The sequence below is a fragment of the Balaenoptera acutorostrata genome, chromosome 2, assembly GCF_949987535.1.
Source record: "Balaenoptera acutorostrata chromosome 2, mBalAcu1.1, whole genome shotgun sequence".
Taxonomy (NCBI): domain Eukaryota; kingdom Metazoa; phylum Chordata; class Mammalia; order Artiodactyla; family Balaenopteridae; genus Balaenoptera; species Balaenoptera acutorostrata.
In genome coordinates this window covers 132,310,011-132,324,456 of record NC_080065.1, presented here as the reverse complement: position 1 = coordinate 132,324,456, position 14,446 = coordinate 132,310,011, and the positions used below count along the sequence as shown (strand labels likewise).

Here is a 14,446-nt window from a genome sequence, read left to right as displayed (position 1 = left end):
CCCCAGTCCCACCTATTTCTGTAAATTACTCTATTAATAGTGTATTTGGGGGGAGAAATTAAATGGCTCTTTCCTTGTAATGCTGATGACTTAGATATTTAAGCCCAAGGTGAATCTTGACTTCTCTGCATTAGCTCTGTTACTTACCCTAGGACAGGCTCTAGATCTTAGTTCTCTCTCAGACCCAACACCTTGCCCAGGCCTGGTGGAGAGCAGGCACTCACAGAGAGCGAAATAAACCACTCCCAGGAGATCAACCATGTGCTGGTGCTAAGAGTTCTGCATGTGTTGTCTCTTTTAAAGTTTCCAACCACATTATGAAGCAGGATGGTGTTATTTTTCCATTTTACAGATGAGGAAACCGAGGCTCAAGGGGTTAGGTTTTCCAAGCTCGCTGACCCAGCACGTGCTGCCACTCCTAGTGTGTGTACACAGCTAGTGTGCTGCAGTGATTCTTGACACTGTATCCTGCCTTGAGCAGTGTCAAGGCTTGTTGGCCCTCTGGGCTGGGAACAGTGGAGGGGGAGGCAGGAAGGAGGCGCAGAAGAAGAGACCATTCTGCTATGACGTCATAGGAATCATCAGTTTTACAGGGTAGAGGAGGAAATAGAAAAATGCTCTCGGAGAATGGGATGCATCTGCTTTGCATTGGGCAGGGGCCTGCGATGCCCTCGGGGCCCAGGGGGGTGTCACAGTGGGAGCACAGGATGCAGCAGGGTCGTGATAATGCTGTCTTCCCTCCCATCCCTCTCTTGCAGGGGTGAACTCCTTCATGGTTTACATGGCCTATAAGGATTTGTATCAGGTGTCGAACACAGAGGTAATAACCCATCACTGTGTGATTTGGGGGTCTCTGGATGGCTTTCCTATGGTTGCCGGTGACCTTGGCTCTTTGCACATGAGTTACTGTGGTCAGTGCGGGAGACTGCTGGGCAAGAGAGCTTCCTGAAGTCCTCGCCGTCCACGCTACAATTTAAATAAGGTAACGGGCAGGGTGCCCGGGGCAAGGCAGACAGGGAGCTAAAATTTCCACTGGCAGCAGCTTTCTCAAAAGGACAAGAGGAAGGGCGTGTCTAAATCTCCCATCTACCAAACAAACTCTACATCCCTCGGGAACTCAGGGGAAGTGTAAGTGCTCAGCCCTGCGGGATTAAGGAGGGCCGTCTGCTCTTTGGGGTAATCGTACCAGCTTGCCTCTGACTCTCTCCCTAGGAAATGCATGGGGTGTGCTTGTTTTAGACAAATCTCAGCTTCTCAGAAGAAGTACAGAAAATGAATTCCCATACCACCTGGCAAAGAGATGAAGGGTGGTCTGCCTTGAGGGGCTAAGGGATAGAGGTTTCAGCTTTTGAGTTAGCTTCTGGCCAGGCTGCAGTGCCTTTCAGGAGTGTTAAGAAGGATTCTGAAGCCCTATCTGAGTTCAGTGGGAAGTAATTCCATTTAAAGTGTGTGCAGGAGGCAGAGTAGCGGGGTTAGTATCACTCTGTTAGATGTGTGCCCTGTCTGCCTAGGAGACATGCTGGGTTCCTTATATAGACAGTTTCCTAGAGTTCCTTTGGATTAGCACTCCTCTTTGGTTGTGCATGTTTTAGTCTGTATTTCTGCCCTAGTCACTTATTTCCTCTAGTTCATCCCATTTATTTTAGCTCTGGCCCTAGCCGTTGGCCCTTGCATGAGATTGCTAAAAGCATTGTGTCTTATGAATGTGACAAAGACTCATTTCTGTTTCAGCTGTATGAGATCTTCACCTGTCTGGGAGAGCTGGGAGCCATCGCTCAGGTGCACGCTGAGAATGGGGATATCATTGCCCAGGTAACACAGCGCAGCTCTGTGCAGTGCACTTCCTGCTTGGGCTAGGGTCTTCCTCCCATTTATTTTCTCATTTCTTCAGTGTTGCCAGAGCTCTCAATATGTGCCAGGCACCCTCATAAGTACTCTGCTAAGAACAGAACCTGCCCTCAAGGACCTCACAGTCTAGGAGGAGGAATTATGAGGGCAAATAGACAAGCGAGGGAGAAGGCAGAAGATGCTGGAAAGCAGGGAGCCGTCTGGCCATTCTGGGGAATCAGAAAAGGCATCCTGGCAGAGGAGGTTTTCAAACTGGGCCATTTAGTGGGAGAGCATCGCTGATTCTGTTTTGAAAATGAGTCCAAGGTACGTGTCATGCTCAGTCCTAAAGAAAAACTCTAAGACAGCATTTTTCAGAAGCTGGAAATCTGATCCAGGACTGCGGAACTCACGGCCTTAGATAATAAAGAATTCGGGTCTTGTGGGGATCAGACATCCCACTGATTTCCTAGAAATCATATTGAGAAACCTGAGGAAAGAGTGATGAAAGCAAGGGCCCCAAGGCCCAAATTGATCATTTGTAAGGAAGCAGAAAGCACTTCTCTCTCCATCTCCTGGGTTGCTTAATGGGCTAGATGCACAGATGTGTCTTCGCCAGGGTTTTGTTTATCTCAGAAGTGTTTAGGATTGGCTTCCGCTAGGAGGCGGCAGCCAGCAAAGAGTGTCAGCTCTCTTAGTCCATTTGATAACATTAACAGCAAGAAACCATTATTCATTCTTTTAAGAGTATTTCCTGAGTGCTTTGTGCCAGGCACTAGGCTATAGCGGGGAGCCAAAACAGATGCATTCCAGAGCTCTCGAGCACTCGGGCTGTGCATTAGAAGTTGTCCAGGACATGGCGAATGTGGTCGGCAGGGGTGTGGGAGCACATCGAGGCCGACCCTCATCTCAGACCCGTCAGCTTCTAACAGCAGGTCCCACCTGGGGAGCACTTCCCACCATGTGCCAGGCCCTAGTCAGGGCTCTCGTATGTTCCTATTTAGTCTTCGCCCAAGCCTTTCAAGATGGCGCCCACCGTCCTCCCTGTTTTATAGAGAAGAACACAGGGGCTCAGAAGGGTGAGGTCACTGGCCCAGGGATCACAGCCAGCAACTGGGAGAACGCAATCTTAGCTTCTCAGGGGGTGTGCGTCAGTGAGCATCTTTACCCAGAGATGGTGGAGGAGGGTCCTTCTCCACCAGTTCAGCTGCAGGCTTCCGGAGGGGCAGTGCCCCGGCTCTGCAGGCTCCAGCTGTTAGGATTTCAGACTCTCAGGGCTGTCTCTCTAGCGGAGGAGGTGAGTTAAGCGTGCAGTTTCCACTCCCTTATGACCGAGGAGGTTAATTAGGCCCCTGACAGCCTTCTCCCACATCCCCCGCACACCCAGATAATGAAGTCATTTTCCGAAGAGGCTCCAAATGCCTTGCTCCCATGGGAGGCGTCCTGGTGGTGGTGAGGCTGTCTCTCCTCCCCATTCTGAAGCTTTCAGCGCACCAGCCAGACGCCCCAGCCCTCCTCCCTCCAGATGCCCGAGCAATCAGACTCCCTGCTTCTTCATCCTAGCCTCTGTGGAGGCAGACGGGCCCCGACTCACAGTCCCTTTCCAGCTTCCTTTTGAGGCTTCTCAGCACAGAAGTGTGTCTGCTTCCGCACCACCTCCCCGCCTCCGCCCCACCTTGGGAAGATCTGTTCCCGGTCAGGAAAAGAATAAGGGCGTTTTTCCATTTGGATGAGTTTCGTGTATGTGTTTATTAAATTCAGCTCAAGCTGAAAGATTTTATCACATTGTTTAAATGAAGGCAGCTGCTATACGCGGAGTTTTTGCTACACTTTATGCAAAGTGACTAAAGAGCAAGAAGAAATATTTTCTAAGGGTACCAACAAGGGACATTTTCAAAAGTTTCAAGCCGGCAGGGCAGTCAGAGAGTACAGTGTCTTTAGCCATTCATCCAACAAATATCTACTCAGTGCCTACCATGTGCCAAACCTTGGAGGGGGAAGGTGAAAAAGACAGGGTCCCTTTCCTCATGGAGCAACCGAAACTGTGACGTAATTACAGCAGCGATCGGTGCCTCTAGGTGCCCATGCCTCCTCCACCCATGTCAGGTGGCATCCATGGGTCTTTACATGTTATTCTTAACCTTCCGGCTGTAGGGACGCCGTGGCTTTGCGAATAGGCCGTCCCAGCGTGGGCAGCGCACTAGAATCACCCGTGGAGCTGAAGGAGCGATCCCTGGGATTCTCCGAGTTCCGGAGATCCAGATTCGGGAGGTCATGGGAGAGCTCAGTCAGGTGTATTATGGAAAAGTCGCCCTGGTGATTGGAATGTGCTCGGAGACCATTGTTCGAGCGAGTTTCATCCTGTGCGTTGTCCCAGCACTTTTGGACCAGATAGGAAGGAGAGTGTCGTGTAAGATGGAAGATGCTTTAGTTGGACACCTCAACCCTTGTGTGACTTCACGAGGCAGTTCAGAGTCAAAAGTCACCAGAGTTTGGAAGAAATTGTATTTAATCTAAGCTTTGATACATGGAACAGTAAGAATGAAAAGTGGAGGTACTTTGCTGGAAGTATCAGCCTCTGACCTTTGGTCCAGTTCTGTCGAGCTAGAGGCAGTGACCATTCTACTTCTCATGGCTGCTGATAGCATATGCACCTTCCTTCCTCCTCCTCTTTAAAAAATTTACGTGAAAAGAAAAAAAGAAAGAACGTGAAAATTTACGTGAAAAGAAAAAAAAAAAGAACGGACTTCCCTGGTGGCACAGTGGTTAAGAATCTGCCTGCCAATGCAGGGGACATGGGTTCGAGCCCTGGTCCGGGAAGATCCCACATGCCGCGGAGCAACTAAGCCCGTGAGCCACAACTACTGAGCCTGCGCACCGCAGCAAAGAGTAGCCCGCGCTCGCCACAACTAGAGAAAGCCCACACGCAGCAACAAAGACCCAACACAGCCAAAAATAAATTTTAAAAAAACCAACAAAAAAAAGTTCTTCTTTTCCAGGGCAAAGGGATCCCTTCCTTTCTAAGCATCTCATAGTTTCCAGGTGAGACAAAGCCTCGTTCAGCTCACTCCCTCCTTTCATCTCCTGTGTCACCAGCACGAGGTTCCTAGAAACTGGCCTCAGTGCTTGAGCGTGAATGCCTGCACAACTGCAGGTCTGCTGCTGAGGATTTGTGCCAGTTCCGATTAGCCCAGCCTCCTGCTTCCAGAAAGCTGGCTGGGTCTGAGGAAGTTAGCCATCAGCCATGAGGGGTAGAGAGCTCTGCCACATCCACAACCTAGTTAAATAGAATTTGACCAAAAGCCTAAGTCAGGTAATGATGTTTAGAGGCATGATTTAGTCTGGTGAAATTCTGAATCTGCTTATTATAGCTGTACATTTAAAGCATGAGAAAGCCTGAGGGGCTTATTAAAATACAGAATCCTAGAATTTATCTCATATATTCTGATTTGGTAGACCTGGGTAAAGCTAGACATCTGCACTTTTACAAAAGCAACTCAGTAGGTTCTGATGCAGGTGGTGGATTTGTTTGAGAAACAGAGCAGGAAACTGTAAGCTCTGTGAAGTCAGGGGCCTCAGTGCCGTAATTCAAGTGCTTAACCTGGAACCTCTCCCGGAGCAGGTACTCAATACATTTTGTTGAATGAATGGGTTTCAAAATGCATGAATGAATAAACAAACGAGTTAAGCCAGTGTCCTTTCTGAAAGGACATCTGAAAGAAATGAAGAATAAGTGAGCTGGTGTGACTTTTGACTTGTAATGGAGAAAAAACTTGATACTTTGACAGACTGTCCTCCTTTTAATAAAAAAAGCCACCCTTAAAGGCTCTTTTCTTCGTTTAGTTAAGACTCTACCCTGTTTTGCAATTCCAGACGTAGAATTAACAAATTTGTTCAACATCCCCATTTGATTCTTTTTTTTCACTTGAACACATCTTTAGATTAGAATATACCAGCCTAACTTTTTCAAACCTTGGTTGAGCTCATATAAAAACTCTTCTCTATTCTTTTCTCATTCTAGGAGCAAACCCGCATGTTGGAAATGGGGATAACCGGCCCAGAAGGCCATGTACTGAGCAGACCAGAGGAGGTAATTTTCAGGAGGATGTGGCAGGGGAGAGGGGTGGAGGGAGAGAAGAAGTAGCAATGGAGGCTCTTTTTAGCCTCATCTTCTGGGAGACCCCTGTCATCGCAGTAGCCTGGTTTATGGCCTGCTGCCCATTTTACATTGTAGTGTTTGTGTTCAGCTCCCCCCTCCGTCGGCACACACACATAAGGTGTGTGAACAAACATCTCTGAAAGGTGGTGGGACTCTGTGAATACCAGACAGAAACTGGAACATTTCTTCCAAAGACCACATCTGACTGACCCAACTCAAGGCCCCTGAGGAAATTAGAAAGGAGTGGAAAGGGAGTGTTTACTTCTGGCCCCTAATCTCTCTAAAGACAATACAAGTCGGAGGGTGTTGCACAGTTACTCAGTAGGAGTGGTAAATATCTAAATCCTTTCTTAATCACGTGAATCTCAGATGTTTCCACTATTCCTTTATTCCATATTCTGAGTCCTGCACAATATCAGCCATATCGACAGGGGGCCGAATGGGTTTGTCATAGACAATATATCTATTGATTTGTGTATGGTGATGAGGACATCCAGGTACGTTTTTCCCACGTGTAACATGAATGCTGATTAGCATCAGTGCTTAGGAGCTAAAGAGCCAATGAATGGTAACTACTGGCTGATTCCACGTCTCTGGGCTGTCAGCAACTTCAGCTGCTGGCACAGGCCCGGAGCTGGGAATGGACTGCCCATATGGCTGGGAGCACATTGGCTTTGGGAGATCAGCCTGGGTCTGGCACCTGCAGCAAATTCCAGGCCCTCCATGTCAACAAAGCAAATCCTTTCCTGTTGTATCATCCCAAGCCCCATACTCTACAACAGGTAGAAGAAGGAGCCAGAACCAGAAATCACAGCATTCCCATTGGCCATCTCTGTTAGGATCTTTTTAAAAAAGAAAATGTAGCACACATAGAGAAAAGTGTTCCTATCATAAAGGAATGGATTTTCCCAAACTGAACACACTTGTGTAACTAGCACCCAGTTGGAGAAACAACATTATTAGCACCCTAGAAACTCCATTGTGTTTAATGATATTTTTGTTGCCAGTTGAAATAATTTATAATTGTGTGATCAAGGTTACAGCCACAGCCCTCCGGAAAAGTCGGTCTCCTTAATACCAGGTCCCTTCTTTGGAATATTTGCCTATACCCAGTACTATGCTCATTGCATTTAATGGAGATAACGGTTATCCTTGCCCCAGTCTGGGTATTATCGTTACATAAAGAAGCAGGAGCTCAGAGAGATTAAGCCACTGGCCATCACGTTTGAAGGACTGGAAAATCGTTTACCCTGTGTGAGTAGGCCAGGGTGACCAGCACTGTTTGTGAAACTTTTCTTCAATGCTGTTCACTGTGGAGAAGTCCTGGCAAGATCGATTTCTGCAGCAGCAGCCAGGGGATTTCTGAGCAGAGTCTATTTTTGTTCCTTGGTTTGTTTTTCCAACCCTCCCCCCCCACCCCACTCTCCTCCCTGTTCCCATCTCCTTTTTAGTAAAAAGCCTCTCAGCTGCAGATCTCGACAACACTGGAAGCCCTTTTGGGTGAAGTTGGAGGGTGATGTAACCTTCCAAAGATAGTCATGTTGTCAAGGTGCTGAAAACCCTGTGGTACTTGGCGGGGGGGATGAGATCAAAGGGGCCGGGACTGCAGTTGTGGAGGAGCTGGAGTGGTCAGCACAGGCATGAAGAGGAGGCATGGGCGCAGGAAGGGCAGCCCCTCTTCAGTTCAAAGCACACCTAGATAGCATCTGGAGTAATGCTGTTCAGAGAGCTGAAGCCAAGACGGCCACTCGGACGTCTGGGTGCTTCAGGAAGGTGACCACATTCACCTGTGCTTGGGGCTCCAGGATCTTGATCTCACCACGTGGAACAAAGTGCAGCTTGGGGGATGCTAGCTGGACCAGCCAACTTCTTAGAGTCTTTCTCCTAAGTCACACCCACCAAGGGCAGTGACTGTTTTGCGTTATACAAACATTGGGCATGGATCTGCAAGCTATTTTTGATATTTTTTAAAGTGTTGGGCTGCATGGCTAACCAGAGTGTCATATCCATCCTAAAAGGAGCTGTTGCTGATTGAAAGGAAAAACGCCAGCGTGTCTGCATTGGGCTGAATTGGACTAATTCGGGCTTTGGGTAGTAACGCAGGCTCTCCCACTGGTCAGAAGCTGTCATCAGCAATACAACCAATAGCCAGCCTTCAAGGAACACTTGCTTTGTTCCAGGATTGAGCTACTTGCCTTACAAGGATGAGCTCTGTTAATTCTCTCAACAGCCCTGTGTGTCAGGTCCTATTATTATCCCCGCTTTATGGACCAGGAAGCTGAGTCTTTGGGAAGTTGTGTAACATCCCTGAGATCACCTGCCTTCTAAGTGGCAGAACCAGAACACAGATCCAGCTCACAAGAGGGGCTGAGCTCTAAGATCCTGCTTTGTTAATAAAATAAGGGAAGATTTATTATTTCTTACTCATTAAATTCAACTGGGTCGGTTAGTGTATTTGAAAACATGAATTCTACATTAGGGTGGGCTGGAGGAAATCAGTGATAAAAGAAATCTTTGTGTTGAGAAGTCTGGGAATTATTAGTGTAAGAAATGCCTGTGGGAACGAACCCATCGCTGACCACCCATTGCTGCAGGAAAGGACTTAATGCCTAGTTGCCTTCACTGGTTATTTATACATATTGGTGTTGGGATTGTGTTTTGCCAGAGATTCTGCCCTGGGCAGACTGGGGAGCAAAGACTTCCATCACATGTGGCCTTTGTGGTAATCACAGGGAGAGGAGAGAATAGGCCAAGGGAAAACTCTAGCTACATTGATGCAGCGCCCTCTCTGGCCAGACATTGCTCTCACCCCACCGGTCCCTGCTCCACCCTCCCCATCTCCACTTCTTTTTTTTAATTTTTAATTTTTATTGGAGTATAGTTGATTTCATTACAGAGTATAGAGTTCCCTGTGCTATACAGTAGGTCCTTATTAGTTATCTGTTTTATATATAATAGTGTGTATATGTCAATCCCAATCTCTCAATTAACCCTCCCCTTTCCCCCACCCCTGGTAACCATAAATTTGTTTTCTATGTCTGTGACTCTATTTCTCTTTTTAAAGTAAATTCATTTGTACCATTTTTTTAGATTCCACATATAAGCGATATCATATGATGTTTGTGTCTCTCTGACTTACTTCACTTATGATAATTTCTAGGTCCATGATAATCTCTAGGTCCATCCATGTTGCTGCAAATGGCATTATTTCATTCTTTTTTATGGCTGAGTAATATTCCATTGTGTGTGTGTGTGTGTGTGTGTGTGTGTGTGTGTGTGTGTGTACCACATCTTCGTTATCCATTCATCCGTCGATGGACATTTAGGTTGCTTCCATGTCCTGGCTGTTGTGAATAGTGCTGCAATGAACATTGTGGGTGCATGTATCTTTTTGAATTATGGTTTTCTCTGGGTATATGCCCAGGAGTGGGATTGCTGGATCATATGGTAGCTCTATTTTTAGTTTTTTAAGGAACCTCCATACTGTTCTCCATAGTGGCTGTATAAATTTACATTCCCACCAACAGTGAGAAGGGTTCCCTTTTCTCCACACCCTCCCCAGCATTTACTGTTTGTAGGTTTTTTGATGATGGCCATTCTGACCAGTGTGAGGTGATACCTCATTGTAGTTTTGATTTGCGTTTCTCTGATAATTAGTGATGTTGAGCATCTTTGCATGTGTCTGTTAGCCATCTGTATGTCTTCTTTGGAGAATGTCTATTTAGATTTTCTGCTCATTTTTGATTGGGTTGTTTGTTTTTTTTGACATAGAGCTGCATGAGCTGTTTGTATATTTTGGAGATCCCTTGTCAGTCACTTCATTTGCAAATATTTTCTCCCTTTCTGTGGGTTGTCATTTCAATTTGTTTATGGTTTCCTTTGCTGTGCAGAAGCTTTTAAGTTTAATTAGGTCCCATTTTTTTATTATTTTTTTTAATTTTCATTATTCTAGGAGGTGGATCAAAAAAGATATTGCTGCGATTAATGTCAAAGAGTGTTCTGCCTATGTTTTCCTCTAAAAGTTTCGTAGTGTCCAGCCTTATATTCAGGACTTTAATCCATTTCAAGTTTATTTTTGTGTGTGGTGTTAGAGAGTGTTCTAATTTCATTCTTTTACATGGAGCTGTCCAGTTTTTCCAGCACCACTTATTGACGAGACTGTCTTTTCTCCATTGTATATCTTTGCCTCCTTTGTTGTAGATTAGTTGACCATAGGTGTGTGAGTTTATTTCTGTGCTGATCTCCACTTCTGAGAAACCCAGTAAAGCAACACAGCTGGGAACCTGTAGTTCCGAGGTTTGGATCCAGGGCGTCTAACTGCAGATCTTCCAGACTTTTAACCTCTGTGCGGCACTGCATTCTCAGTTTGTAGAGACAGGGGAGTGGCACTCTAAGAGGTTCGTGCTCCCGTTGACTCCCGGGGACTTTTTTTTGCAGCTGGAAGCTGAGGCTGTGTTCCGTGCCATCACCATCGCCAGCCAAACCAACTGTCCTCTCTACGTCACGAAGGTCATGAGCAAGAGCGCAGCCGACCTCATCTCACAAGCCAGGAAAAAAGGTGATTTGTGCTCTGAAGATCTCATAGCCCCTAACAAGCCATGTGGCTCCTTTCCCTTGGCTGTCCTGTATAAATGGTGCCTATTTTGCTCATTGCCTTGCTCTCAGGGAAGCCCCTCATCCTTGTTAGCCCATTGGATCCTTTCTGCATCCTGTGTGGATGGCAGGATCCCAGGATTTCTTCTACTTGGCAGATGAGTAAATTGAGGCCCAGGAAGGGTAAGTGGTCTTCCCGAGATGACACAGCTTGAATCAGTTCTTCGAGAATTGGTGCATCTCTTTTCCTCCCTGTGATCTTTCACTGTCAGTTCATGTTATCTGAACTTTATAAATGGGCATATTAATGAAGATTATATTTGGTGCAGCAGTCAAAGACCCTACTCAAATGGACTTAAAACAAGTAAATTATTGGTTGAGAGTGTTTCAGGCATGGCTGGATCAAGGGGTTTAAACACTGATATTAGGGCTCTATCACTGTTATTCCTTTCTGGACTCTGCTTTCCTCTCTTTTCAGTATAAACAATGACAAGAATAAATGCTAAGAGCTGCTCTTGTCCTCCACACTTGGTGGGGGCATGGTGAGGGAGTAGAGAACATCTTTTCCAATAGCTCAAGCAAAAGTCCCCAGGAAGACTGCCATTGCCTTGGCTTGGGTCGTGGGCTCATCTCTGAAGCAATATCTGCTCCGGAGATGGTGTAATTGATTGGCCAGGGTACAGGCCAGTACAGGGAGGAGGTCCCACCCCCTGAGCCACGCAGGGTAGCACAGGTTATTTCAGAGAAGGCGTTGAATGGGTCTCCAAAGGACGTCCAGCGGTGTGGCCTTCATGACCCGGCTCTGTCCCCATGGCCTTCTGACTTCTGCTTCTTTTCTCCATGGCTGTTAACTCGGCTTCCTTTGCTCACCTCGTGCTAAGCTCAAGTTTACCCTCATTTCAAAACTTGCTTTCCTGCTTTCCGTTCTTGTCCTCAGTGACACACTAATGGGCTCACTTGTGAACAGAGTGTGGTTGAGACACGGGAGCCGTAGGGCTCTGCGTCTGGTTGGGAGGGAGGATTTCCTAGGCCCGGCTGTACGATTGTGACTGCCGTGTGCCAGTGGGACCAAGCTGAATGATTCATCTACCAAACCCAGAACTGGTCTGTAAAACTCCGCATGTGAGTGACTGGGGTGGCTAAAAATAGTCCCAGCTGACTGATGGCCGAGTGTTTGGCTGCCTGGCCTTCTGGCAAAGGGGACCCTTTTCTTACGGGAGGGGAATCTCCCTAATTGCCCCGACAGCCTTTCTAGCTGGCCGATTGTGGGGCACCAACTGCCTTACCCTGCTCACGGGAAGCCTGCTGTTTTCTCCCTCGGCTTTTAAGTGTCTCCATATGATATGGCCTGGCTGGTCCACGGGGTATGAGTCATCAGGACAGAACCAGGAAAGAAGCCCAATGCTGCTTACCCGTTCTTGGAGAAGGGAAAAAAGAAAAAGGAAAAGAAAAGTGCACGGGGACACCTCCGCTGCTCTCCCCGTGGCCACCTACCATCCTCGCCCTCTCATGCCTCCTGCCGATGGCCACATCCTGCTTGGGACCCATTCTCGGATGACCTGGGGGCTTCAAAGACAGCGTGTTTCAATTATATGCTGGGTCTTATTTTAAATTCCATGTAGACAAATTCTTCACCCTTAGCCTTCCGGCTCATGACTCTCTGGCAAGGAGAACTAGTACAGCTGTGTCTTCAGGGTAGAAGGGAGGCATTATTTTAGTGATGAAAAACCGGCTGCTGAGATGGAAGCCAATACACATCTCATGAACCGTCATTCTCAGGGAAGGAGTCAAGAGCGTTCAGAGCAGGGAGACAGTGTATGGCAGGGTTCACTCTTCCCTCTGGACCAGGGGACTATTTAAGCCCCAGGGTGTTTAATCCCCAAGGGCTCTTCAGCATCTCTGCACGGCTGCTCAGAATCAACATTAGGAATTTCAATTTAATGAGGACCAACTGTATGCCCTGCATTGAGGGAAATACTTTAAATGTATTATTATGTAGAATTCACAAAGCACCAGGAGAAACTGGCATTTATTATCACCATTTTTCAGATGAGGAAATTGAAGCACATCTTGTCCAGAATCTCCCAGCTGGGAGAGCGTGTCTCCAAATCCAATTGTGTCAATAATATAATTACAATCTCTACTTATTCTAGTCTTCCATCTAAAGATAGTCCAAAGGGAGAGATCTTCCACTTTTAAGGTCGTATTTCTCTTAATAGTACTTGAATGCTTGCCTTGACTTTCATTTCTTCATTTCTTTGTGGTCCCATATGCTTTAGTTTGGTAAATATTTTTGGAGAGTCCTTGAAATTCTCTTTAGTCCTGTGTGGATCCTTTTCATTGCCGCCCCAAAGAGCAGGGCTGTCCTATATGAACCATTGCCACTGCTTCCTTCTTTTGCCCATGGCAGACATCACAAATCAATCATGAGCCTTTTCTAGTGAGACCAGAAACATATTTAGAATTCTTCCCAACACAGAAATCCAGGCAACTAAAACCAAATGATTGGAGTTGAAGCAAGGCAAAACCTGTAACCCTAGCCATAGAGTCTTCTTAAACTTCCACCTTGTGGGGAACTTGAATGTGGAAGATGGAGAACCAAACTTAAAGAAGCCAAGGGCTGCACAGGAATTGTTAGCCCAAGATGCTGGCACAGAGAAACTTGGTACCAACCCACCTTCTCTGAGATAGCATTTGCCTTCTGTATCGCTATCCCTTCTTCTTTAAGAAGCTCAGTTTAGATCAGTGTATGTCCCAGTATCCTTCCTCCCCTCTCCTTAGTTTGGGCATTCCAGCCTCTCATTCTAGACACAGGGTCCGGGGAGCTAACCCCAGCTTTGCTGTGTCCCTGGTTGTTGGGTGTCCTTGAGCAAATCACTCATTGCCTTAGGTTAAGGAGTAACAAACATGATGCAAATAAGATGTGTCATCCTCAAGAACTGGTTTTACTTTGTGGAACCAAAGCATGTCTTTGCGACAGCAGGATCTAGCAGTTCCCAGTGATGTGGGCACGTATGGGGCTTTGGGCTTCTACAGTGGGGAAGAGTAAAAGGTGTAAAAGAAATCACATTTGCTTAGCGTCTCTTATGTGCCAGACACTTTGTGTATGCCAAACCTTTCATTTTCACAAGGCTGAGAAGTAGACATCGTCTTATTTCATCAATTCCAGGACCTATTTATTCCACATTTTAACATTTCTGAAATGAGGATGAATCTTACGATTAATATATATATATATATATATTTTTTTGCCTCAAATGTTAATTTGCCTCAGAACTTGAGAATTGATGCTGCATCTTGCAACCAGTGGCTTCTACAGAATACAGAATTGTTCCCATTTAGAAGATAGAAAAGCAGAGGCTTAGAAAAGTGGGGGAACATGGACTTGAACCCAGCCGTGCCTGACTCCAGAGCCACAGCCTTGAGTAGGCTTAGGGGCTATGATTATCTAAGCCCGGCCCAGGGCAGCACATAACGTTATATCACCCATTGCCTCTGTCCTACCTGTTCCAGGAAACGTGGTCTTTGGTGAGCCCATCACCGCCAGCCTGGGCACGGATGGGACCCATTACTGGAGCAAGAACTGGGCCAAGGCGGCTGCGTTTGTGACATCCCCACCTCTGAGTCCTGACCCAACCACCCCTGACTACATCAACTCCTTGCTGGCCAGGTTAGTGCAGAATGACAAGCAGCGGGCATTGTGTGGAGGCATCTTGGGAACGATGGAATGAGGACTGGAGCCGCCCATCCATCAGCTAGACTAGAGTCTGCAGTGAGGACAAAACATCGAGAATTCCCCTGCAGTGTTGAGCACAGATAGAGCACAGTCTCTTCCCCGTCGTATTTTAAAAGATAACTACAGTGATC

General features: G+C 46.7%; 1 protein-coding gene across 2 annotated transcripts in view; it reads left to right on the top strand.

Moving 5' to 3' along the window:
• Nucleotides 1–14,446, top strand: part of DPYSL3 (dihydropyrimidinase like 3) — a 113,568-nt gene that overhangs the window by 84,738 nt on the left and 14,384 nt on the right. For both annotated transcript variants that reach the window (XM_007194190.2, XM_057540258.1), the window contains exons 5-9: nucleotides 759–820; nucleotides 1,732–1,812; nucleotides 5,849–5,917; nucleotides 10,424–10,544; nucleotides 14,093–14,249. In XM_007194190.2, coding sequence (XP_007194252.1) covers nucleotides 759–820; nucleotides 1,732–1,812; nucleotides 5,849–5,917; nucleotides 10,424–10,544; nucleotides 14,093–14,249 — 490 coding nt within the window. The remainder of the gene's footprint in view (nucleotides 1–758; nucleotides 821–1,731; nucleotides 1,813–5,848; nucleotides 5,918–10,423; nucleotides 10,545–14,092; nucleotides 14,250–14,446) is intronic.